This window comes from Eriocheir sinensis, chromosome 13 (genome assembly GCF_024679095.1).
Source record: "Eriocheir sinensis breed Jianghai 21 chromosome 13, ASM2467909v1, whole genome shotgun sequence".
NCBI classification, from domain to species: domain Eukaryota; kingdom Metazoa; phylum Arthropoda; class Malacostraca; order Decapoda; family Varunidae; genus Eriocheir; species Eriocheir sinensis.
In genome coordinates, this window is record NC_066521.1 from 21011689 (window position 1) to 21036126 (window position 24438).

General features: G+C 47.2%; 1 protein-coding gene across 7 annotated transcripts in view; it reads right to left on the bottom strand.

Annotated features, from left to right (window-relative positions):
• Positions 1-7775: 7775 nt before the first annotated feature.
• LOC126998180 (cell adhesion molecule Dscam2-like) overlaps positions 7776-24438 on the bottom strand; it is a 240236-nt gene continuing 223573 nt past the window's right edge. For 4 of the 7 annotated variants that reach the window (XM_050859625.1, XM_050859626.1, XM_050859624.1 and 1 more), the window contains exons 31-33: positions 16733-17129; positions 15568-15655; positions 7776-9727 (exon numbers count right to left, since the gene is read on the bottom strand). In XM_050859625.1, the coding sequence (XP_050715582.1) occupies positions 9484-9727; positions 15568-15655; positions 16733-17129 (729 nt within the window). In that variant the 3' untranslated portion in view covers positions 7776-9483. Of the gene's footprint in view, positions 9760-15567; positions 15656-16732; positions 17130-24438 lie in introns of all 7 variants that reach the window. The other 3 variants (XM_050859627.1, XM_050859628.1, XM_050859630.1) reach the window with 3 other exon arrangements.

The window sequence follows — 24438 nt, forward strand, 5'->3', positions numbered from 1 at the left end:
TCTCCTTCCCTCCCCCTCTCCCTCTCCTTCTCCCTCCCTCCCTCCCTCCGTTCTCACTCTCGTCTGGTAATCGAAAAAGATGAGTCGCGTTCCGAAGCTTCATTAGGCCGGAAAAATGTCTCGTGGAGCGGATACCGATAACCACTAAGGGAATTACAGCCGATAGATGCCGACTGTTTGGGCCGATCGCGCCACGAGCCTGTCCCTTGGCGCGCCGGTCCGCTAATGAGTCGATAGCAGCCGCAGCGAGCGCCGATAACAAATAAACATGGGCGTTGTGGAGTTAATGTTCGGAAGGCAATCGTGTTGGCAGTTAATACCGCTTTGATTTTCGGGTTTTCTTTGTTTACGTTGTTTTTATTTAGTGAAGCTGTTGAGGGAGACCGCGAAAAGCACCGCTAACGAATAAACATGGCCGTTGTGGAGCTGATGTTCGTAGGCAATCGTGTTGGTCGTTAATGTCGCTTTGATTTTCGTTTTTTTGTTTAGTAAAGTTGTTGAGAGAAACTGAGAATGTTTCCAGCGATGGATAAACACGGCCGTTGTGGACGCGCGATATGCTGTTGTGTCGGCCATTAATACCACTTTCATATTATTTTCCTCTCAAAGTTTTTCTTGTTTTCGCTTAGTCCAGCCTTACAAAACCTGCAATGGGGCAGTGAGGGTGAGAAGAAGAATTAGTTGGCTACCCTGAATTCTCTATAGGCCCGAGTTCGATCCCCGGCATTCAGTGGTGGTACATATCAGGGTTTGGTCCAGATGTTGAGAGAAAGCAAAGCAGCACCAATAACAAATAAACATTGGCCTTCAGGCTAAAAACAGTCCTACTCACGTGACTTGAGTGGCGGCGTTGGGCGGCGCAGGAAGGCTTTCGCTGTGATGGTAGAGTAAGAGGTGCCTGGCTGCAACAAAAACGAAAACAAAAGGATGTGTGAGAGAATTAGAAAGCTATAACAGAACATAAATATCGGAAGGTAAAAAAAAAAATAATATAACGAAAAAAACTCGAAAAAAACTGCAGTACAACATGAATACTGAAAACTATTAAAAAAACATGGCTGTCTTTTTTAATTCTTTAACCTCCACAGAACATAATATCGACACATAAGTAAGAAAAACAGCATAGTTAACCTGATCTCCTCCCTAACTCCGATACTAATTCCCAGACGGCGTTATCAACAGGAAAACACATCAGCTAACTACACGACAATCTCTTCCAGTTCTTTAACCTCCGGGTCCCACGCGATCCCTTTTTCCCCCCTGCTTGTCCGTGAGTCTGACAGGCTTAAAACAAATGCTGGGTGATAATCCGCCTGCATCTGACAGTAAAATCTCTCTCTATCCTTTTCCTTCGTCCCTTCAACCTGGCTTCGCTTTTTATCCCTCGTTGAAAGATTACGTAGCGACGAGTGTGCGCGCGTGTGTGCTTCGCTTATTTCATGTAGTGTAAAAGTTGTAAGCTGGTTAATCCTTCTGTATCTTTTAAATGGTGTCGGTACTAGTGAAAAAAGTAGTGGTAGTAGCAGTAGTAGAAAAAGTAGTTGAAGTAATGAATATGATGTGGTAGTAGTCGTAGTGGTAGTAGAGGTAGTTGTAGTAATAGAAATGTTGTAGTAGTAGTCGTAATCGTAGTAGTAGTAGTAGTAGTAGTAGTAGTAGTAGTGTGTGTTTGTGTGTAAGTCCAATAATCGTTGTGGTGGTGTTTTTACTGCCCCTGTGATTACCGTGATGGTGGTGGTGATGGTGGTGATGATGGGGGTGGTGATGATGGCCAGGAATAGAGACAACAGGAGTGCGAACCGTACAGAGATGGTGATAAAGATGATGATGACAGGTGTGTGTGTATGTGTGTGTGTGTACCGTGGAGCAGATGACAGTGGTAACGAGACAGATGTAAATGCCTCGTGGTGGTGATGATGGTGGTGATGATGGCGATGACTCGGTGTTGGCCATTATCTTTTTGTTGTGGCGGTGGCGGCAGCGTCAAGCCGTGATAATTGCGGAAACGCCATTGATAAAAACCTGTGTAATTTAGCGACAACACGTGACAGCCGTTTGTTTTTTATAGTCTGACCTTTAATCTGGCAACGCTGGATGATAATAAAAAAGAAAACGGGAATATTAATTTACCTTTGTTTTTCACCTTTCATCTGTCTTTATATAACCACGGCTTAGTGTGTGATGGAAAGGTTAGAGGGAAATTACTTGTACTTTTTTATGTGTGGTCTTGTCTGTGTGTGTGTTGATAGTATTTAGCGTTGGTGTTTGTTTTCGTTACTCTTTTGTTTTTGTTCGAAGTTCGCTTTTGTTGTTTTGTCTATATATAACGGCGGCTTAGTGAATGGTGAAAAGGTTAGAGGGAAATTACTTGCACTTTTTTATGTGTGGTCTTGTCTGTGTGTGTGTTGATAGTATTTAGCGTTGGTGTTTGTTTTCGTTACTCTTTTGTTTTTGTTCGAAGTTCGCTTTTGTTGTTTTGTCTATATATAACGGCGGCTTAGTGAGTGGTGAAAAGGTTAGATGTGTGTGTTTATAGTATTCAGCGTTGGTGTTTGTTTTCGTTACTCTTTTGTTTCTGCTCGAAGTTCGCTTTTGTTGTTTTGTCTATATATAACGGCGGCTTAAGTGTGTGATGAAAAGGTTAGAGGGAATTTACTTGAAGCTTTTTATTTTTTGTTTCGTTGTGTGTGTTGATAGTATTCAGCGTTGGTGTTTGTTTTCGTTACTCTTTTGTTTTTGTTCGAAGTTCGCGTGTGTTGTTTTTGATATTATTTTCGTGCTGGCTATCATGTGTGTTGTGTTTATAAGCATCAGAACTGCAGTAATTTGTTTGTTATTTCACAGCCAGGCGTTTTGTTTATCTTCTGGACCGGTAGACAAAAAATAAGGATGATGATGACGATGACATTAATGATATCAACAAAGCATAAATGATCTATCTCCCACGTTTTCCCTAATGCTAATAAACAACATAGGCGTTTTGTTTATCTTCTGGACCGGTAAACAAAACAAAAATAATGATGATACTGATGATGACGATGATAATAATAATAATATCAACTAAGCATAAATGAGCTATCGTCGAGGTTTTCCCTAATGCCAATAAACAACATAACAGTAATCTCACATTTCCTGAAACTAATAAACAAGACAAACAACAAAGAAGGAACGCAAACCCACCTTATCAGATCACTGCCCGGGGCGCACTGAGGGCCATCACGTGTCTCTGTGCAGTGTTGCCGCCTCCACCCCGACAGACAAACCTTCCCGTTGCTTACATCTTACGTGCTAAAAGTGATGCTGGTGTTAGCTTGCTTATATATCTCTCCCGAGTGATGATTTTCTTTTGTTCATCTTTATTTAGCATCGTTCATATCTTGGTTACCTCGGGACACACCTGCTGAGAGCTAATATTAGTTTGCTTATAAATTTGTCAAGTGTTCGTTTCCCTTCGTCCATATTTATTTATTAGCCATAGTTCATGTCTTAGTTATCTCGGGAATACACCTTTTGAGAGCTAATATTACTTTACTTATCATAAATTCGTCTTATTCATGTATTTGTCCACCTTCCAGAGTTAATATCTTGGTTAGTAGTTAGCACACACCTGTTCGGAGCGTTGCCTCGGCTGCTCGAACACCTGAACTCTGAGCATAATGTAGGTGACCCCGAGACAGCAACTTAACACCCATATTAGTTTACTCGATATGGATGATCTGTGTTAGGGATGATATGGATAGTGGGTGGATGCTGTTGAGGTTAGAGAGCCGGCAATCAGGCCCAACGTTGCCAAATTATCGTACTCAGAACATCGCAATTATCAGTTCCAGGGCCCGAATCTTTCCTACCCACACATATAACGAAATTCCAGTTAAAGTTATCGTTAAAATCATTACTTATTGGTGTCTGTTTGCGATAGCTGTGAGTCAGAAACCTGATAATACGATGCGATAAGTTGCTGAGTACGATAATTTGGTAACGCTGGTCAGGCCTTACATTCTCCGTCTGGCAGCCCCGTTAGCCTTAGACCCTTGCAACGTTGCCAGATTATCGTACTCAGCCGCTAATATTTCTCGACTTCCTACCCCAAAACGGTCTCCTGGGCTCCAATAACGAAACTCATTTATAGTTATCGTTACAAGAGGTAGATCCTGATGTTTCTTGGCAATAGGTAGGCAACTTAGGCGTCAGAAACCGTTACATACTATGCTCTGAGTACGATAATCTGGCAACGGTGGACCCTTGCTTCACTCGGTGTCTCGTTTCAAAGTACGAGGCTGCGAGGAGACTTTCGACATGGAATAGCGCGGTGCCTCGTTGACTAATAGAGATACCTTTTTTTTATTTATTTTTTTACGTCTACGCCTATAGCGCCAGGAGGCCTGCTTGATCCCTTACTGATCCTTTACTTATATATTGTTTCTTATTAATTGGGTGTCTTGTCCTCTGAAGGGGAAGTTGATTTTTTTTACGGAAATAGAGGCAGCTGAGGGAGAAAAAAAAGAGGAATATAAGAACATAAGTAACTAATAGAAATAATAAAATAATGAAATAAATAACAATATGATGAAATAAATAAAGAGGAAATGAGAGAGGGTACCCTAGCCTGAGAGTCCTTACTTATGCATTATGAATAACACAGAAGCTCAAACATAATGATTCCACAAATAACTGGAATAAATAATAGAGAAATAAAACAGTAATCTAGGCTGTCACTCTTTAGCTATACATAACGAATAAGATAAGACAACAAACTTAAAATGAATAGAATAAAAACTCCTATAAGAAAACACGAATAAAAAAAAAAACATGTAACCTAGGCTGTACTAATTAGCAATACAAAATTCATAACTTGGGAACACAAAATTAATAACATAACAAAATATAAGGGATCTAATACCACTTACTTTCTCATTTCAAGATTATTCCTTCCTTTCTGCCTTCCTGTCCTTCAGCCGTCCTCCTTCACTTCTTCGCTTCCTCGGTTTTTTAATTCCTTCTTCCTCTTTTTCCATTAAACAGCCGCATGAAGTTTGCCTTAAAGCTGTATTTTGACGCCCCACATCGATCAGGGAGAAGGGAGGGAAGGGAGGCAAGGGAGGGAGAGGGAGAGCATCATACCATTTGTACTCACCCTCCTCCCTTTCTCCCATACCAACCTGTCTCCCCCCCTCTCTCCCTTCCTCCCCTTCTTCCCTGCCCCCAACCACAGTCTGAAGGGGAGGTAGAAAGGGAGGAAAAGGGAGGGAGAGAGAGCATCATTCCCTTGTTCCCTTCCTCCTCCCCTTTCGCACCGCCCCCTACCATACCTCCCCATCAACGCCTCCTTCCTCTTCTTCCTTCCCTTTTCCCCTTTCTATAGGATTAACAGGTACAGGTAGTCTTTATTCTTTATTGACTTTTATACATAACATAGAAATCTGCTGCTAGACACATACAGAGGGAACGCAACGAAACAGATTATCCTCACTGGTAGAACTATATACTCATCATCGTGAGACCAGATTGTCGAGACCCGTTTTCGCGTTGGCTTCCCCGGGTTCTCTCCTCCCCGCTGCTCTGCCACACCGTCCCAACGCCTATCTCTTCCTCTCATATGTTAACTATCAATAGCAACCTCACATAACACTCAGGAAGAAAATAGCAATCACACACTTCCCAACACCTATCTCCTCCTCTCATATGTTGCCTATAGTTAACATATGAGGGGAAGAAATGGGTGTTGGGACTAAGAGCCGCATTCTTAAACATTTCGGTGCCAAAACACACATATTTGACAAGGCTCTCGTATGGGCTTTGGGCATTTCCAGGGGTACTTCAATGACCCTGGTGGTAGTTTAACACTCCTTCTGTAACATGAACCTTCAAAAACACTCAATAGAATCCGATTAATTTCCTTTTCGGCCTTTGGAAACAGTTGATGTGAGAGGAAGAAGCGTTGAAGAATACCAACTTATGCGGCAGAGCGGGGGAGGACCGGACCCGCGGGAACCAACTCCAAAACGGTCTCGTCAGTCTGGTTTCGCTTCGGTAATAGATGTCTAAACGGTATGGTCATAATATATAGACGCGGGAAACACCTATCACAGCTGTGGGTTGCCTCGAGCTACGAATAGGGAAGAGATTTTTATACAGTGAATAACAACATTAATTAAATTCTTCTCTTTTTTCGTCCGATTATTAGTCATTTCTTTCTTTCGCTGTCAACACTGTAGCCAAGAATAATGAATTGTTTGTAGTAATAATAATATATATATGTACAAAACTCTGGGTGGGTATATATATATAAGCTTCTTTTTCTTCCCTAGTAAACATTTTTTTTATTTTTTCTCGTTTTTTCATTTTTCTTTATAACGATGCGAGTTTTATTAGGCGATTCACACTTTTTTTTACACATTTCCAGTCACGAACATGTATTAACAAAAAAGTAATATTGTCTCGTTGCTCCTCACTGTATCTTACTCTTTATATTACTTGGATGCCCTATTTTTCTTCCCCTTTTCCTTCTTTCCTTCCTTCTTTCCTTAGTTAACTCCTTTCTGTCCTGTCCTTCCTTCACTCTTCCCTTCCTCGTTATATCATTTCTTGCCTTTCTCTCCTTCCTTTTCTCTTTTCTCTATCCTGTTTTTCCTTTCTTCTCTCTCATCTTTTCTCGTTTTATTTTACCACTTCTTCCTCTTATCATCTCATTCTTCCTTTCTTCCTTCCACTTTTCTGCTCTTCATCGCGTCTTTCTTCTTCTCTCCTCTCTTCCTCCACTCTCTCTCTCTCTCTCTCTCTCTCTCTCTCTCTCTCTCTCTCTCTCTCTCTCTCTCTCTCTCTCAATCTCTCTCTCTCTCTCTCTCTCTCTCTCTCTCTCTCTCTCTCTCTCTCTCTCTCTCTCTCTCTCTCTCTCTCTCTCTCTCTCTCTCTCTCTCTCTCTCTCTCTCTCTCTCTCTCTCTCTCTCTCTCTCTCTCTCTCTCTCTCTCTCTCACGCACACACACGCACACAAACATACACTCATTAAGTAAAGGAGGATGAGGACGAGGAGGAGGCGGAGGAAGAAGAGGAGGAGGAGTTAGCGGACGTCATTCCTCTCATATTTCACCAGGAGGAGGAGGAGGAGGAGGAGGAGGAAGAAGAAGAAGAGGAGTTAGCGGACACCATTCCTTTCATATTTCACCAACACTCTAGGAACCGGAGCGTGAAATTTCGAATATAACACATTTTCCGCCCAAATTGCATCACACTCCGACATGCTGTCAAAAAACGTGCCGTGCGTCCTGACAGGGAATAGATTAATCATAAATGGTCGGTAATTGCACGAATACCAAATAGCAGAACTGCGTCGCGTCGAGTCCAGCCGGGTCCAGTCAAGCCATCGGTTCCACAAAGCACTAGTTTATCATTTGCCTTCAGTTAACGTATAGATTTAGCTTAATTTTTCGTTCTTACTCTTCTTGGGATTCTTGTTTATTTTCTCTCTTCCTTTTTGTTTCTGTTTTATTTCTTTATTCTTTTTCTTCACTCTCCTTTGCTCTCATTTTTCTTTTTTCCTTTCTTTCTTCCTTTATGTCTCTGCTTTCTTTCCTTATTCCTTTTCTTCACTCTCCTTCGCTCTCATCTTTCATTTTTATCTTTGTTTTCTTTCCTTATTCCTTTTCTTCACTCTCCTTCGCTCTCATCTTTCTTTGTTCCTTCCTTTCTTTACTCCTCATTTTCATTATGTTCTTCCCTTCCTTCCTTCACTTTCTTTCCTCGTCCTAATGCCTATTCGTCTCTTCCTCCCTTTCACTTCTCTTCATCCTTTCTTTTCTTCTCTCTTTCTTTCTTTATATCTTTCCTTCATACATTCGTTCATTCATTCCTTTTTTCTTTCCCTCTATCTACCTTTTCTTTCTTTCTTTCCGTCTTCCTTCTTTTTTTTCGTTCTTTCTTTCTTCATCTCTCCCTCTCTCTCTCTCCCTCATATACATATACACAACACAAGCGGTAACAGGCATAAGGAGGTTGGTATACTGGAGTGGTCAGGGTGAGTGGAAGCAACCTGACGAAGGGGGACATGTTGATGGGACACGGCTGACGGAGGGACACGACGGAGGACAAGTGGTGGTGGGCTGGAGCACCGAGACGAGGATGGGGGCAGGGGGCGGGTCACGGTGGGTCACGTTGGGTCATGGTAGGTCAAGGTCACACACATATCTGACCCTTGGCGAAGGAAAACGAAATAAATGAACAAAAAAACAAAGAAAACAGGACAATTTTCTTCAGTTTTTCTTTTTGGGGTGTCACGGAACGTCCTCCAAGTTGTGTGTATGTTTGTCTTTTTCTTTTTTCCTCATTTGATATCACATTTAGGACTTCTTTTTATGTTTGTATATAGAGTGAAGACATCATTTTTATTTTCTGTTTATGTATAGTCTTTGTACACTTGCACAATACCGCCACAAGAGCACAACCGCTACACACACACTGGTATATGTATGTGTGGGTGGGTGTACTTTCTCTCTCTCTCTCTCTCTCTCTCTCTCTCTCTCTCTCTCTCTCTCTCCATCTTCTAGCACGCACACAATGGTATATACGAGTGAGGGTGTGTACTTGTGTGTGTTTTCTCTCGCTTTCCGTCTTCCAGCAGGGTCGTGGCGGCAGCATGAAGCCCAAACACACATACACACACACGCAAATGAAGGGCCGCCCCATCATCCTCACGCCGGGGTTCCAGGAGGCGCCCCGTCGGAGGGTTCATGTCGTTAAGGGTCGCCAGTCGCCACACAGACCCCACGCCTCGTCCCCTTTCTTCTCCTCTCTCCCCTCCCTCGGTTCTCGCTCCGGGGCTCCTCTCTGCTGCACGAGGCGGGGCACGACACACGGCGGCTACATAAATGATGGCGCCGCTTAAAGTTTCAACACAGGCCTCGCGTGGGTGTATGACCGCTCGGAGTGGGGTGGGCGGTGGGGGGTGGAGGGGAGTGTTCTGTCCCGGGTGATGTTTTTTGTGTGTGAGGTGATGGTGGTGTGTGTGGGGCGTCGTGGGCCTTGGCACTGGTGGGCGGCCGATATTCCCCGGGGGGCTACGTTTTTTTTCTCTCTCTTTCTCACACACCCAGACACACACACATGGGTCACTAGAAGCACATTCCTAACTGTAACGTGTGGCAGGTCAGGTCAGGTCAGGTCCGTCACGTGCCAAAACTTCCACCCTTACAACACTTCGCCGGTACCATCACAACACTCTCCTGGCCACTACGCAACACTTCCCTGGGCATCTTGCAACATTTCCATCATCACAACACTTCCCCGGCACCCACAACACTTCCCAGGCCGCCCTGCAACCTTTCCCCCCTCACAACACCTTCCTGAACGCTTTGCAACATTTTCACCCTCACAAAACTTCGGGCGCCCCACACTGAGCGTCACTCCACCTGGGCGTGCACCGTGACCTTAACGTCTGTCTCCGTGCCGTCGCCCCCGCCCGCCTCGCCGCCGACACCCCCACGGGCCATCACACCGCGATCGAGTAGTCCAACATCCTCCCCTTGAACTTGGCGTCGCTGTACCGGCGCGGCGGAGGAAGGATGTCGCGGTCACACTCCGTCTCGCTCACTTCGGGGGGCTCCTTGGTGGGGCCTCTTGGGTTGGGGCGCCCTGAGCTTTGGCCTGCCCCGGGGTACGACGGTGGGGGGGCAGCAGGGGACGCCGCCGCCGGGGCAGCCGTGTTCCCCTCGCCCTCCCCCGTCACACGAGGCCTGGGAAGGAGGGAGGGGCGTGAACCTGGGTCCTCACCACCCCAAGGTCACATCAATAAGTATTTCACGTGGTCACTAAAACTAGACATTAAGAGTAAGCCTTATGGTCTACGGTAAGCAGGGACGTGATATTGCAGCAAAGAAATGAAACGTCAGTCACACCGAACACGCCATGCAGCTGAGAGGCGGAGGAAGGAAGCGAACTGAGGAAGCGTGGCGAGAAGGGAAGAGAGGAATGAGACGTAGTGTGTGAGGGGTGGGGGGTGGGTGGGGGGGGAGAGAGAGAGAGAAAGAGACATGAATAAAAAAAAGCTTTGCTCTGATAAGAACTTCACCAGCGCGCAACCTGTGCCGAACGAGACGTATTCCTGTTGCCGAAGCCCCCGGGACACACACACACACACACACACACACACACACACGCACACATACACATACTCTTACAAAGGGCTGCCTCGCTTCCTGCATCACCCCCAAAACCCTCCAGATCAAGTCCTCTTTTTGATGTACTTTTCTCCCTTTCAACGGCGCCTTTTCCCCTTTGAACCCCTTTTGCTATGTCCTTTGAACCCCCCCAAAACGCTCCGTCATATACACCTTCCCCCTTTCTAACTGAGCAGTGCACTAGCAACTCTTTCTCTCCCCCTTTCCCTTTCGTCTGGTTCTTGTACAAACACGTCACTACACACACACACGCACACCTGGTCTCTTTAGCATACCTGTGATACCTAAGGCCTCCTTCCACACACACACACACACACACACACACACACACACACACACATTCCCGTTACCTTTTCAAGCATCACAATATCACCTGTAATCCCTGTTGTTGTCCCACCCACACAAACAAACACACACACGCGACCACACCACCACGAGGAGGTACAATCACCACAAACAGACAAACACTTCGCGGAAAACAGACAAAGGAGGCTCAGTGGGAGACAAAACTTGGCGACCGGACGATGCAAAGGGAAAAAAACACAAAACAAAACAAAACCGGAGCTTCTTTTTCTTTTGTCCTTTTAATCTTGAGAGTAACGAGAAGCGAACCGGCCCGCCATCGACTCTAGTGAGGAGGGGAGATAAAGGAGGAGCACCAAAACACACAAAGGGGGGACTAAAGGAGACGAATACTTTGCCGGTACTAACTCTTGCCGAGGCGTCAGCGATGAGTGCGAGGCCTTGGCGTGATCAAAGCGAGGAAGGAGAGGCGGGGGAGGGAGAGGCGGCGGAGGGAGAGCGCGGATGAAAACAAAGGCCAGTATAGGAACTTGTGTTGTTGGGAGGGACGAGCATTGTGTGTGTGTGCCTTCGTTTTGCTTTCTTTCCCTCTCCCTCTCTCCCTCGCTTTCCCTGTCCCCCTCTCACCCTCCTCCTCCTCCTCTTTTTTCTGGTCTTCCTCTCTTCCTCTCTCTCCACTACCTGGTCCTCCTCCTCCTTCTCTTGCTTTCCTCCCTTCCTCGCTCTCCCTATCTCTCCTCCTCTTCCTCCTTCCTCTCTCTCCTCTTCCTGTTCCTCCTCCTCCTCCTTCTCTTGCTTTCCTCCCTTCCTCTCTCTCCCTATCTCTCCTCCTCTTCCGTCCTCTCTCTCCTCTTCCTGTTCCTCCTCCTCCTTCTCTTGCTTTCCTCCCTTCCTCTCTCTCCCTATCTCTCCTCCTCTTCCTCCTTTCTCTCTCTCCTCTTCCTATTCCTCCTCCTCTTTCTCCTGTTCTCCCTTGCTCCCTCTTTCTCTCTCTTATCCTCCTCCTCTTTCTCTTCTCTTTTTTCTCCTGCTCTTCCTCTCTCCTCCTCTTCCTTCTGGTTTCACTCCCTCACTCACCCTCCTCCTCCTCCTCCACCTCTTCCTTCTCCTGCTCTCCCTCCTCTTCTTCCTCTTTCTCCTCCTCCTCCGCTTTCGCTCTCCCTTGCTCGATCTCTCTATTTTCTCATTCTTTTACTCGCCTTCTATTTTTTTTTTACACTCAGTCTCGTTCATCTCTCTCCTCCACAATCCTTTCGGTCCTTTGTCTCGTTCCTGCTTCTTTTCTCTTATTTTCTTTCCTTCCTCTCTCTCTCTCTCCCTCCCTCTCTCTCTCTCTCCCCCAATGCGATCTGAGAAAAGAATCCTCAATCCTCAAGGGCAACAAGATTTTCCCGAACCTAAGGAGAACGAAGCGGCTTATCATTAGAGTCTTCACGAGGCTGCTTGCTACGAAGGAAGGTCGTGAAGGGATCTGATTAACTAGGAAGAGAAAAACACCTCATGAAAAAGCTTGGAAGAAAGAAATACTGAAAACACACGAAGTCGGTAAGTAAGGTTTTGACTTCCCGGACAGAGTTATTATAGAAGTGTTGTACTGAGCTTGAATGTTGATGTAGAGAAATGATACGATTCTTATTAGGCAGAAAAAAAATAATGAAAAAACTTGAAGACATTGGGGAAACGATGTCAATAATAAGTTTTAACATTAACTGAAGAGGAGTTAGTATCATTAATGTTGAATTGGCTTTGGAAATTGATATAGAAAAAGAGAACAAAAGAAGGTCCAACATCCAGTATTCAGAGGAACCTAAACACTTCTATGAGAGCTTATGCATCATCACCATCATCACCATTATACGCCACCATCACCACCACCACATACCACTATCATCACCACCACCACCACCATCATCATACATCACCACCATCATCACCAGTCACCCATCACCACTGCCACTCGGACATCACCATCACCAGTGCTATACATCACCACCATCATCACCACCACCACCACCATCAAAACAGGGGGGTGGGGGGGGGTCATGGGGGGACATTGGAAAACACTGATTGATGTAGCGATGAGGCACGTTCTCTCTCTCTCTCTCTCTCTCTCTCTCTCTCTCTCTCTCTCTCTCTCTCTCTCTCTCTCTCTCTCTCTCTCTCTCTCTCTCTCTCTCTCTCTCTCTCTCTCTCATCTCCTTTCCCTTCCTTTCTATCTCTTCCTTTATTTATTATTTTCTCATCTTTCTCCTTTCCCTCCTTTCGCAACTCCCTCTCTCTTCCTTCTCGTTCATCAGCCTTCCCTTCTCTCTCTACTTTCATCTCTCTACATATCCTTTTCACTTCTTTTCCCTCACCGTTCTTCCTTCACCTCCTGCCTTTCGTGTCTCCCTCCCTCTCTCTTTCTCTTCCAATTCCTCCTCCTCCTCCTCGGTCATTAGCCTTTCCTTCTCTCTCTACTTTCATTTCTCTGCATATCCTTTTCATCTCTTTTCCCTCACCGTTCTTCCTTCACCTCCTGCCTTTCGTATCTTCCTCCCTCTCTCTTTCTCTTCCAATTCCTCCTCCTCCTCCTCGGTCATTAGCCTTTCCTTCTCCCTCTACTTTCATCTCTCTGCATTTCCTTTTCATCTCTTTTCCCTCACCGTTCTTCCTTCACCTCCTGCCTTTCGTATCTCCCTCCCTCTCTCTTTCTCTTCTTCCCTCCTCCTCCTCCTCCTCGTCCTTCAGGCTTCCCTTCCTCCTCTTCGCGATAAGGCACAGCGCTCCGGCCGTCTCCCTCGCTTCCTTCCATCTCCTCCCCTCACTTTATTTTCTCATATTCCTCTCAGGCGAAGGACGTGATAAAAATAAACAAGTGACAGTAAAGTGTTATGAGTTTAGCCAAACACGGAGCGGGTCTGGTCGCGTCGCTCCTCTCCCTCCTTCTCCCCTTTCTTTACGAGCGTCGCTGAAATACAGTATACGTCGTGGTGCTGTCGCGCGAGTGTTTAAGTAGATGAGGGAAAGTCAGAGGAGAGTGTGAGGGGTTACGTGCGTGTGTGTGTGTGTGTGTGTGTGTGTGTGTGTGTGTGTGTGTGTGTGTGTGTGTGAAGAGTCGTGGGTGAGGGCGAGGAGTGAAGGAGAAGGAGTGTTGTTTTTCGTGGGAGTTTGTTCGTGTGTGGAAACAAAAACAAGGAAGAGAAGGAGGAGTAAGAGGAAGGAGGAGTGGTTTATCATAGGTATGGTCGAGAAGGAGTAGGAAGTATGGGGTGAGGAGTGACGAGGAGTGTTGGATTTCGTGGGAGTTCGCGCGTGGAAGGCAAACGAAGAAAGAGTAGGAGGAGTAAAAAGGAGTAGGACTGACTAATCGTGAGTGAGGAGTGAGGAGTGAGGAGTGAAGGAGAAGAGTAATAAGGTGTTGGTTCTCGTTGGAGTTCATGTGGAAGAAGAGGAGGAGGAGTAAGAGGGAGAAGGAGTGAGAGAAGAGTGAGGAGTGAAGGAGAAGAGTAAGAAGGAGGTGTTGGTTCTCGTGGGAGTTCGTATGGAAGAGGAGGAGGAGGAGTAAGAGGGAGTATAAGGGTAATTAATCGCACGTCATCCACTCGACACTCTCGCCAGGACAATATTGCTTAAATCATGGAGAAACACAGCCTTAAGGAGTCTACGTCAGCCTAAAGAGAGCTATAAACGAGGTCCTTAGCTTAGGGGAGGCGGTGGACTAGGCTACGGAGGGAGACGAAGGGAAATGACGGTAGAGGAAGGGAGACGGACGAGCAGGAGCCAGGGCAAGTTTGGCACTACTGTAAAAAAGAGAGAAAGGGAGACCAGGGAAACAAAGGCATGCAAACACAAGACAAAAACAAGGCGAAGCTACGCACGTGAATCACAGAGAACGGGTAGGAAAGAGCTACAAATTTGAGGGTAAACAATGATAAACGGAGGGGTATCATGGCACGAGGTTTGAGAGCCCCGTTGAACCGAGTGACTGAGGGACGTTGAGACCAGTTAGTGAGCCCAAGACCGAGACCAAGCTTTAACCACAACAAGGCTCTCGTGCCCGCCGCCAGTCACTTGGTCCCCGGAGCCTCGAGTTCGCCCGGAGGATGCAGGAACGAAAAAAAAGAGGTGAAAAAAATAAACAAAGAAGAGGCGTCCCGGTGGTCTTGGTGTCGGCGAAATGAAGCGAGGAATATTCCCGCCATATTGAATGAGCGTCTTTATTTTCCTTACGAGTTTTGGAGTGTTTTTCTTTCTCCTTTTTGGGTGCGTTAGTTGATTGTGTTAAGGCTCGGCTTGGGAGGGAAAGAAAGGAGGAAGGAAAGAGCCGAAACCTTCCTTGAGGGACGTGAAGTTAAGAAGAAAAGTGAATATATAACAGGTACTTTCAAGAGGAGAGCATCGGGCGCCTCTCCACCCGAAATTGACCTCTTTTTCGGCCACTCATCTATACTCCTATGTTTATGGGGGTAGTGATTAGCGGGCCCTTTTTTCTCAGTTAATTGTTTGCCCTTGAGCCGCTTCCTTTACTGTAAAAAATAACATGATAGATTTTTTCATGAAGAGGACCGACTTCGAGACCACCGAGGCGCCAGGAGAACAAGCAACAATCTACCTTAACCATAACATGTGAGGGCGAGGGTGGTGAGGGTGAGGCAGGCTGAGGGTGAAGGGTGAATGGGTGAGTGGGTGAAAGTGCAGCAGGCCGATGGTAGGACGTAGTGGGGCACTGCAGGGTAGCTGGATGAAGGAAGGCTAGGTTAGGTTAGGTTAGGGTAAGGTAGGTACTGCAGGCCCGGGAGGTGCAGGACGGCAGGACAGGTGTGGGCCGATGGTAGGACGTAGAGGGGCACTGCAGGCTAGCTGGATGAAGGAAGGTTAGGTTAGGTTAGGGTAGGGTAGGTACTGCAGGCCCGGGATGTTGCAGGATGGCAGGACAGGCGTGGGCCGATGGTCGGACGTAGAGGGGCCCTGCAGGCTGGACGGATGAAGGAAGGTTAGGTTAGGTTAGGGTAAGATAGGTACTGCAGGCCCCGGGAGGTTGCAGGACGGCAGGTCAGGTGTGGGGGGGTGGAGATGCAGGTGAGCAGGGCCGTGACAGAGTGATAGAGTACCTGGCTCTGGCGCGCCGGGGGAAGGACTTTCTCTCGGTGGTGGGGGAAGGTTCGGGGGAGGTGCTAGACTCGGCGTGGTACAGCAAGTCTGAAATACCATGCACATCGCAGCGTCAGTACTCATGGGGTCGGTAACTACTGAGGAGGGAGTGTGGTGACGCCTGCAGGAGCGGCGCGGGGTTAGTTGAGTGTGCCTGAGTGTTGGCGGGGTGCTGTGTGAGTGTGTGTTAGTGTGGGTGTGGGTGTGGGTGGCAGTATCAGTAGTAGTAGGCGTGGGAGCAGGAATGGGAAGGGAAAGGGAAGTGATGGCTGTGGGGTTACGTTAAGGGGCGTTATGAGTGTGTATGGGTGTGTGTGGGGAGGGGTTAGTGTGTGGGTGTGGGTGGCAGCATCAGGAGTAAGTGTGGGAGCAGGAATGGGGGGGAAAAAGGTGAGTGCTGGCTGTGGGGGTTACGTTAAGGGGAGGTGTGAGTGTCTGGGGGCAAGATTGTGTTATGTGTGTTTGTTGTGTGTCTGTTACTAATGGTTGTGTCGGCCCGGGCAGGTGTGTGGGTGGAGGGCAGGTGTCGCTGTGCTAATTGGTCCTGCCCGCGGCCTTTGCATTAGGTCTGTGTGGCTTAGCTTTTGGTTTGGACTTAATTTACCTGCGTGGGGATACAAAACCTAAGAAATTTTGTCAAAGGGGAGGACAGGCGGACTGGGACTGTCAGGATGGCTTTGAGTGTGCCTGAGGTCAGCTGATTGGGAGCTTTAGTGTCGAGTAGCACCGACACAACACAGTGCAGGTCGTGAGGGACTTGTTATTGCTCGAGCGTCGCCGTCCACCAAGGGAAGCACAGTGACCTTTCCTCCCTTTCCCCCAACACGAACCGAAGCCCATGTTGGGGGTGGACGGGGGCTGAGGCTAAGACAAGGATCAGCCTCTAGACCGCCCTCATATTTTACTGACTATAATTTTGTTTTGTAGTCTTTGGTGCCGGGGATAGGCCGTGAGCGTCGCCCCGAGCAATCAGTCGCCACTCGAGGACCTGCACTGTGAAATATCGGCGCAAGAAGTTACCGACGCTGAGCACTTCCCGGGGTGGTGAGGTGCAGTCATCAGGCAGTGACACAGGGGCTGGGTCAAGCTGTGGCGGCGCCGGGCCAAGGCGGGGTTGACACTTACTGTGGTGGATCCGCTGCTGGAAGGCCGTGTTGCTGTCCCTCGAGCCCTCCCGCGAGAACACTGCCTCCCGCGGCTCCTTCTGCGCCTCCCTGGAGTACACAGCGTCCCTGGGGTCCTTGGGCGTGGCCTCCCTGGCGTAGACGGCGTCGCGGGGGTCCTTGTTGCCGGGGCCGCGGGCGTACACGGTATGGTCCCGGATGGAGGGGATGTCGTCCAGCTGGTTGGACGACTCGGTGCGGGATGAGACGCCGCCATGCTCGGTCTCCGTGTCGGATCCTAAGGTCTCGTAGTCCTCCCCGCTGTCGGCCATGCCCCCGCGGCTGCGGCTGCGACTCCTGCTGCGGCGCTGGCCCCGGCTACGGCTGCCCCGCCTCTTCACTTCCCCGTAGCCCTCCATCTTCAGGCGGACAGCCGGCGGGAGACACGGCAAGGCGGGTAAGGAGGAGCAGAGAGCTGAGGCTTACCTTACGCTTAGGCTAATCACTGTTTATGTGGTGACGCTATGCAAAGCAGAACACTTTATCAAGACCTAAGACCAAACTCATGCACGGAGTGAGACGAAGTTCACCTCACATTTATTACAAAGTACTAACTGCTAAACTTAAATAGCGAGGAGCAAAGTTCATCTTATAAGCCTAAGTTAATCTGGCAGATGATGAAGAGCTAAACCTGGAGCGTTGGCGGCCGGAGACACACACACCAATCTCGACCTGACTCCAAAATCTTTGTGGCTGCAAGGGGATCACGGGCGAGCCTCAGCCACGCCCAGAGCAAGGACACACGGACATACAAACCAGATAACCCACACAAAAAAAAACGAAAACATGGCTTGCAGGTGATCGCCAATTAGGGATGGCAGGTGAATCGTGAAAGTAATACGAAGAAACCTAATGAATGGGCGGTGGTGGTACTGGTGGTGGTTTTTAGATTAGTGGAGAGTGGAAGCAAGGACATATTAGTGGTGGTGGTGGTAGTGGTGGTAGGAAGATACTAGGCTGGAGGGTGTTATGGTGGTGGTGGTGGGTGAGTGGTAGGTGAGACACATTAGGAATATCATGAAGGTGGTGGTGGTGGTGGTGGTGGTGCATTAGTGGTGGTAATAGACCGTATATATAAACAAACGAAGACAAATCAAGAACATCATGGTGGTGGTGGTGGTGATGAAGGTGGTGGAGGAGAGCCCAATCACCCCAACACCCGGGCCTGACAACCTCACTCCCGAAATCATGGTGGCTGGGCAGCTTAATTAGAAACGCAACTATCTAAGCGCCCCGACCCCGCTTCGATACCCACAAGACCGATCCTGCTAACGCGTCCAGAGGCTACAGAGGCGTCGGGACCAGCGGGACTTTGGTGCGCGCCTGTGTGTGAGGTGAGGCCAGTTCTGCCGCCTGCTCGGGACTTCAAAGCGATTGGATATTTGCCTTTGCCTGTGCTACGTGTGACCAGGTATGCAAAACGTCAATACATAGATGCTAAACAGGTGAATAAATAGATGACTGAAGGAAAAGAGAAGAGATAAGCTTATACAATAGTTAAATGAAGGTAAATAAACATTGAATGAAGATAGATAAACAGAAAAGTAAGTAAATAATTGATTAAGAGAATTAAATGAAGAAATATTTCTACCAATCCTCCTCCTCCTCCTCCTCCTACTACTACTACTACTACTATTACTACTATTACTACCACCACTACTACTGCTACCACTATTACCACCACTACTACCACCACCACTGCTACTACTACCACTACTACTACTACTACTACTGCTACTACTACTACTGCTACAATTACTATCGTCAACAAATCGCTAAAAACTCACACTCCGATAATTCATGCCATCAGAAGCCCTGGCGTGAAATCGTTTAGTCATTAGTGAAGTCATATTCAATTATACCGTGTGTGTGTGTGTGTGTGTGTGTGTGTGAGAGAGAGAGAGAGAGAGAGAGAGAGAGAGAGAGAGAGAGAGAGAGAGAGAGAGAGAGAGAGAGAGAGAGAGAGAGAGAGAGAGATAGAGAGAGAGAGAGAGAGAGAGAGGGAGAGAGAAAATGGAGAGAGAACGAGGAGAGAAGAGAGAGGAGAGGGAGGAAAACAAAGAGAAGGAGGAATAGAGAAGAGAGAGTGAAAGGAATGACAAAGTAACAAGGAATAACTGCAAGAGGAAGAGAGTGAGAGTGAAAGTGAGAGTGACTGAGAGTGAGAGAATGAGTGAGAGCAGGTGGGAAAGGTAGTTTAAAAGGAAAGATAAGTGAGATAGACAGTGATGAGCGAGAGAGAGAGAGAGAGAGAGAGAGAGAGAGAGAGAGAGAGAGAGAGAGAGAGAGAGAGAGAGAGAGAGAGAGAGAGAGAGAGAGAGAGAGAGAGAGAGAGAGAGAAAAGGAAAAAAGAAACCAAAAATACAGACATGGGCATCGGTTCTCCTCCTCCTCCTCCTCCTCCTCCTCCTCCTCCTCCTCCTCCTCCTCCTCCTTCTCCTCCTTCAGCGTCACTATAGGCACCGGTGGCGGACTATAATATAATTTTTGGCCGGCGTGCCCCGAGGCGGGTCCTTTGAGGCGAGTTAATGACGCCGTTCAGGAAGTCCCGGAGATCCTACAAAGGAGTTTTAACAGCCTTTATGAAGCCTAATTAAGCGCCGCCCACCTCCCAAAAGGTCCCTCACATGCTACTCTTTTCTGGTCCTTTTTTTATTTTTTTTTGGAAGATTTTTTTTCATTTTAACTTTTTTCATATTTTCTACACTTTTTTCTTCTTTTTTTTGCGTTTTTTTTTGGGAAGGTAGATAAACAATTTTTTGCCATCTTTAATTTTTAGGAAGATTTTTTAAACTTTTCACTTTTTTCCTTTTTACGATTTTTTTTAGCCATTCTTGGGTGTTGTAAGTAGACTTTATCATTTTTATTTCTTTTTCTTTGGCTTTTTTAGGGGTCATTCTCGGGCGTCGTAAGTAAGCAAGGAAGGAAGGTCAGTCATTTCCGTGTTGTTTTAGTGTAAAGTGGATCATCTTTCTTATTTTTCACGTTTCTTTCTTTTCTTTTCTTTTCCTTAGTCATTTTCGAGCGTCATAATCCAACAGGGCAGATCATTTTAGCGTTATTTGGCTGTGGATTGTCTCTTTTATTTTGTTTGTTTCTGCATCTCATCTTCTGTCTCTTCTTGTATCAGTAATAACTTCCAGCATCTCTCCTCAGCTTATCTCCGTCAAGCATCTGTCTCTCCATTACCTAGAATTCCCTCGGGTTAAGCATCTCTTTGCATATATAGAATGCTTATAGCTTCTCCTTGCTCATATTTTCATCCTGCTATCACAAGCTTTTTTTAGCATCCGCATCCTTGCATCAGCCTCTGGGAATTGTGTCTGAATTTTGCTTTTCATCCTGCAATCTCTGTTTTCAATCTCAACTCCTTTTTCAGCATCCTTCCACCTCTTCCTTCATTCGCTACACTTCCAAGCATCCTTATTCCAGCATCTCTTATTTCTGTCTCAACTCCTTTTAGCATCTTTCCATCTCTTCCTTCATTCGCTACTCTTCCCAGCATCCTTGTCCCAGCATCTCTTCTTTCTATCTCAACTCTTTTTAGCATCCTTCCATCTCTTCCTTCAATTAAAACCTATTCCAGCGTCCTCCCAGCATCTCCAATCACAGACTTTTCTATCATTCTCCTCCTTCAATCAACATTTCCCAGCATCCTTATCCCAGCATCTCGCAACCTTACGACCCAGTTCCCGCCGAGAAAGCGTCTGGGGGCTCGCAGCAGGAGGACGCCTCGCCTCGCCAAGCACGCAACAGAAGCACCACCCGCAGCAGCAGCATATCAATAACCAATAGCTCAATTAATGGATCCAATTAGGGTAACGCGCCATTAATGCATTTCGAATTGGAAGAAGCGAAACAGGATGCATGAGAACCGAGGTGGAGGAGGGGGTGGGTGGGATGGTGGAGTAGGAGGAGCAGGTGGAAGATGATGTGGAGGCAGGGAAGACAGGGGAGGGACAATGAGCAGAGGAGAGGTAAAGGGGGGCAGGGGGTAGTTCTGGGGGGAGAGGAGGAAGAGTTGAGTGACAGGGGAGACTTAACTGAGACCAGGGGGAGGATCTGAGGGGTGAGGAGGGAAGGGAAAGGAGCTTAGAGGAGAGCCAGGGAGGTATAGAAGGGGTAGGTGAGCTTGACAGGGAGAGTAGAGAGGGCTTGACAGGTGGAGAGGGTGGATTTGTAGGGGGGGTGATAGCTTTCTGGGGGGCAAAAACTTGTTGTGGAGAAGAGGGGAGGCAGGGGATAGGGGGGTAGAGGGGGGACTTGACAAGGTAGAAGAGGGGCGTTCTGGCGGTTAGGGAGTTTAGTAAAGGGACAGATAGAAGGGAGGGGGACTTAAGTGGGCATCAGGGAGGTTTTTTTTTGGAGGTAAAGGGGTTTAGTAAGGAGACAGAAGGAGAGGAGGGGAAACCGGTTAGGCAGTAGGGGGAGGGGGCGTTCTGGGGGTGTAAGGGGTTTAGTAAAAGGGCAGAAGGAAGGGGGGATGGTTTGGCTAGTCAGGAAGGGAGATTTTAGGTGATTTAGGCGAATTTTTTTAAGGGGACAGGAAGAGGAGGGATGGCTTGGTTTGGCAGCAGGAAGGGAGGTTTTGGAGGTCTGGGGTTTGGCAGGGGCATAAGGGGGTTTGGTAAGGGGCAGGGGAGGGTCATGGGGGAAGGGGAGGAGGGATCAATGGGGCCCCGCTATCTGCTTCACGCTGCGCCGCTCTCTCTCAATATGGCTGATTGCAAGTCTGGTTTGGCTCGACGATTTTGAGGCGCAGGGACGCTGACTGAACCTTAATTAAGAGTCACACCGGACGCGAGCCACACCAGGAAGCCACACCAGCTGGGCCCCACACCGTCTGACCACACCATCCCACTGACCACATCCTCAAAATAAAAAAATAAAGAAAAAATGAATATTGTTAGAGGGACGAGTTGAAGTCATATCACAAAGTCAGTCACATTAGGAAGCCACACCATTCAAGCCTCACACCGTCTGACCACACCATCCCACTGACCACACCCTCAAAAAAAATTATCAGAGGGACAAGTTAAGGCCACATCTCAAAGCCACATCATTTCAGGGTCACATTGCGAAGCCACATCACTCGAACCTCATAGCGTCTGACCACATCTAAAAAAAAAGAAAAAAGAGCTCTCATTGTCAGGGTCGATTTAAAGCCACATCCCAAAGCCACATCATTTCAGGGTCGCATTTAGGGGGGCCATAGTAGCGACGAGCCACACTAACAGGCCACACCATCCCGGGAACTCATTACTCGGGGATGAGTCGTAATTAAGAGCCACATTAGTGAGCCACACATCACCTGTAACACACGCAGGTAACGTTATTAGCCCATCGCTCACCTGACGTAACACACTAAGCCAGGTATGACACTGCTGAACGATAGAACACAGGTGACCTACATACGAGACCACATAACACACACACACACACACACACACACACACGCACACACACATGACCCCCACACATCCACCGCAATAACCACACCCAATCAAACACCCAAAACAGACCCTCATAAGACCCAGCTTACCATGAAATCACCCAAAAATGAGAGAAAAATCGGGGACACCATTTGAAAGCCGAACAGGGAACACGGGCGGAAGGGAGGGAGCGAGAGAGAGAGGCATACAGTGGACATAGGAGGTAGAGTGAGTGTCAGGGTGAGGCAGAGGTGTGACAGGGGTGAAGGGCGTGGCCAGGGCGTTCCAGCTTCAGTGGGTGGGAGCAATCAAGCCTCAGGAAGCCAGGGGGATGAAGAGAACTAGATTAAGACCATCAGGAGAGTGGACAAGGAGGGCAACACAGACATAGGAGGGATAGAGAGGAACAGGAGAGTAAGAGGAACGGTGGAAGGGATGGCGAGTGAGAACAGTGAGGGAAAATGGTGGAAACAGAGTGATGAGAGTGAAGGAGAGTGGACAGTGAGGAGAATGAAGGACAGTGAGAGGAGAGTGTGAAAGGATAGTGAAGGAAATCAATGAAAAGGGAGTGATACGAATGAATGGTTTGGAGAGTGAGAAGGAAGAGTGAAAATAAAGTAAATGGAAACAAGGAAAACGGAAAGTGATAAGAAGGAAGGGACAGAGAATGAAGTAGAGAATGAAACAACAGTGAATGAAGAATAGAGAGAAGAAGGAAGACGATGAAGAGTGAGAAGGAAGAACGAGTGAATAAAAACAATGAAAAGGATATGATGAGAAAAAGTGTTTGGGGAAGGAAGAAGTGAAGAAAAGGCTTGAGAAAGAAGGGAAGGGACAGAGAACTAGTGACAGGCAACAGTGAATGAAGAATGAAGAAAAGAAGGAAGACGATGAAAAGTGAGAAGGAAAAACGAGTGAATAAGAACAATGAAAAGGATATGATGAGAAAAAGTGTCTGAGGAAGGAATAAGTGAATAAATGAATTGAGAAAGAAGGGGAGGAAGAAAGAAAGAGAAAGTAAATTTAAATAATAGAGTAAACAAAAGCAACACATCAAACGAAGAAAAAAAAAAAAGAGAAACAAGGAGAGAACCACCAAACAATTTCTTCATATCAAAGTTTCTCTACATTTTTTCTTCCTCTCTCAAGCTTGAAGAAGACGCGTGAGACAGACAGTTAGCAAAGTTTGTACACAGATATACTTTTTCTTTTATATATTTTTTTCCGGTTAACTTTTTCGAGTGGTGGTTGAAAGTAATGACACACGTTCCTCCTCTCATTTACACCACCGTCACCACCACCACCACCACCACCTGCTTGCACCTGCTCTCTTCCTGCCTGTCTGCCTCTCCTTTAGGGCGAGATGGTTCCCCCGACAACTAATTTTCCCGCCGCCAAATATAGTTCGTTTCAAGGGCGCGCGAATATAAACTGTCACCGGAATGCAGAATCGAATGCCACGTCTTATCAGGAGTGACGGTGCCGGGGAAAGAGGCGAGGTGAGGCACTGCAGACACGCACAAACACACACACACACACACACACACACACACACACACACACACACACACACACACACACACACACAGACACTGAAGAGAACGCAAAACTACGCTATCGCCAGTTCGTTTTATTTTCTCTTTTCTTCCTTTCTCTTTTTTTTCTTTCCTCTCTTCTTCCGCCGCTTCGTGATGTAAACAAGACTGAAACGCGTTGTTGTTGTTGTTGTTGTTGTTGTTGTTGTTGTTGTTGTTGTTGTTGTTGTTGTTGTTGTTGTTGCTGTTGTTGTTGTTGTTGTTGTTATTGTTGTTGTTGTTGTTGTTGTTGTTGTTGTTTTACCCTGAGCCTGAGTGTGGCAAAGGCTGATTTTCATGCGAGCCATTTTCCATACTACGAGTCCTTTGGTGTTCATTAACTGCTCTTTACCAACCCTCAAAGCGATGCACGTGAAGCTTTGGGCAGAGATGCGCTACAATATTGCAATACGTAAATAATCGTGAATCGCAAGCCGCTGCGTCACAACAAATGCAATTACTGTTTGATGTGTGACTGTTACGCCGCCCGTCGATGAAGGTCCCTCGGCGCACTAAACATTAAGTTCCCTTTAATATGAACGAGCCGGGCCGCGTTGGGTGACGGGGTGAGGCAGGAATGTCGAGGCACCGTGACACGCTTTGTTATTCGTTCCCCAGTCCAGGTGACCTTCATTGTGTGCCTATTAGGTCACGTTAGGTAG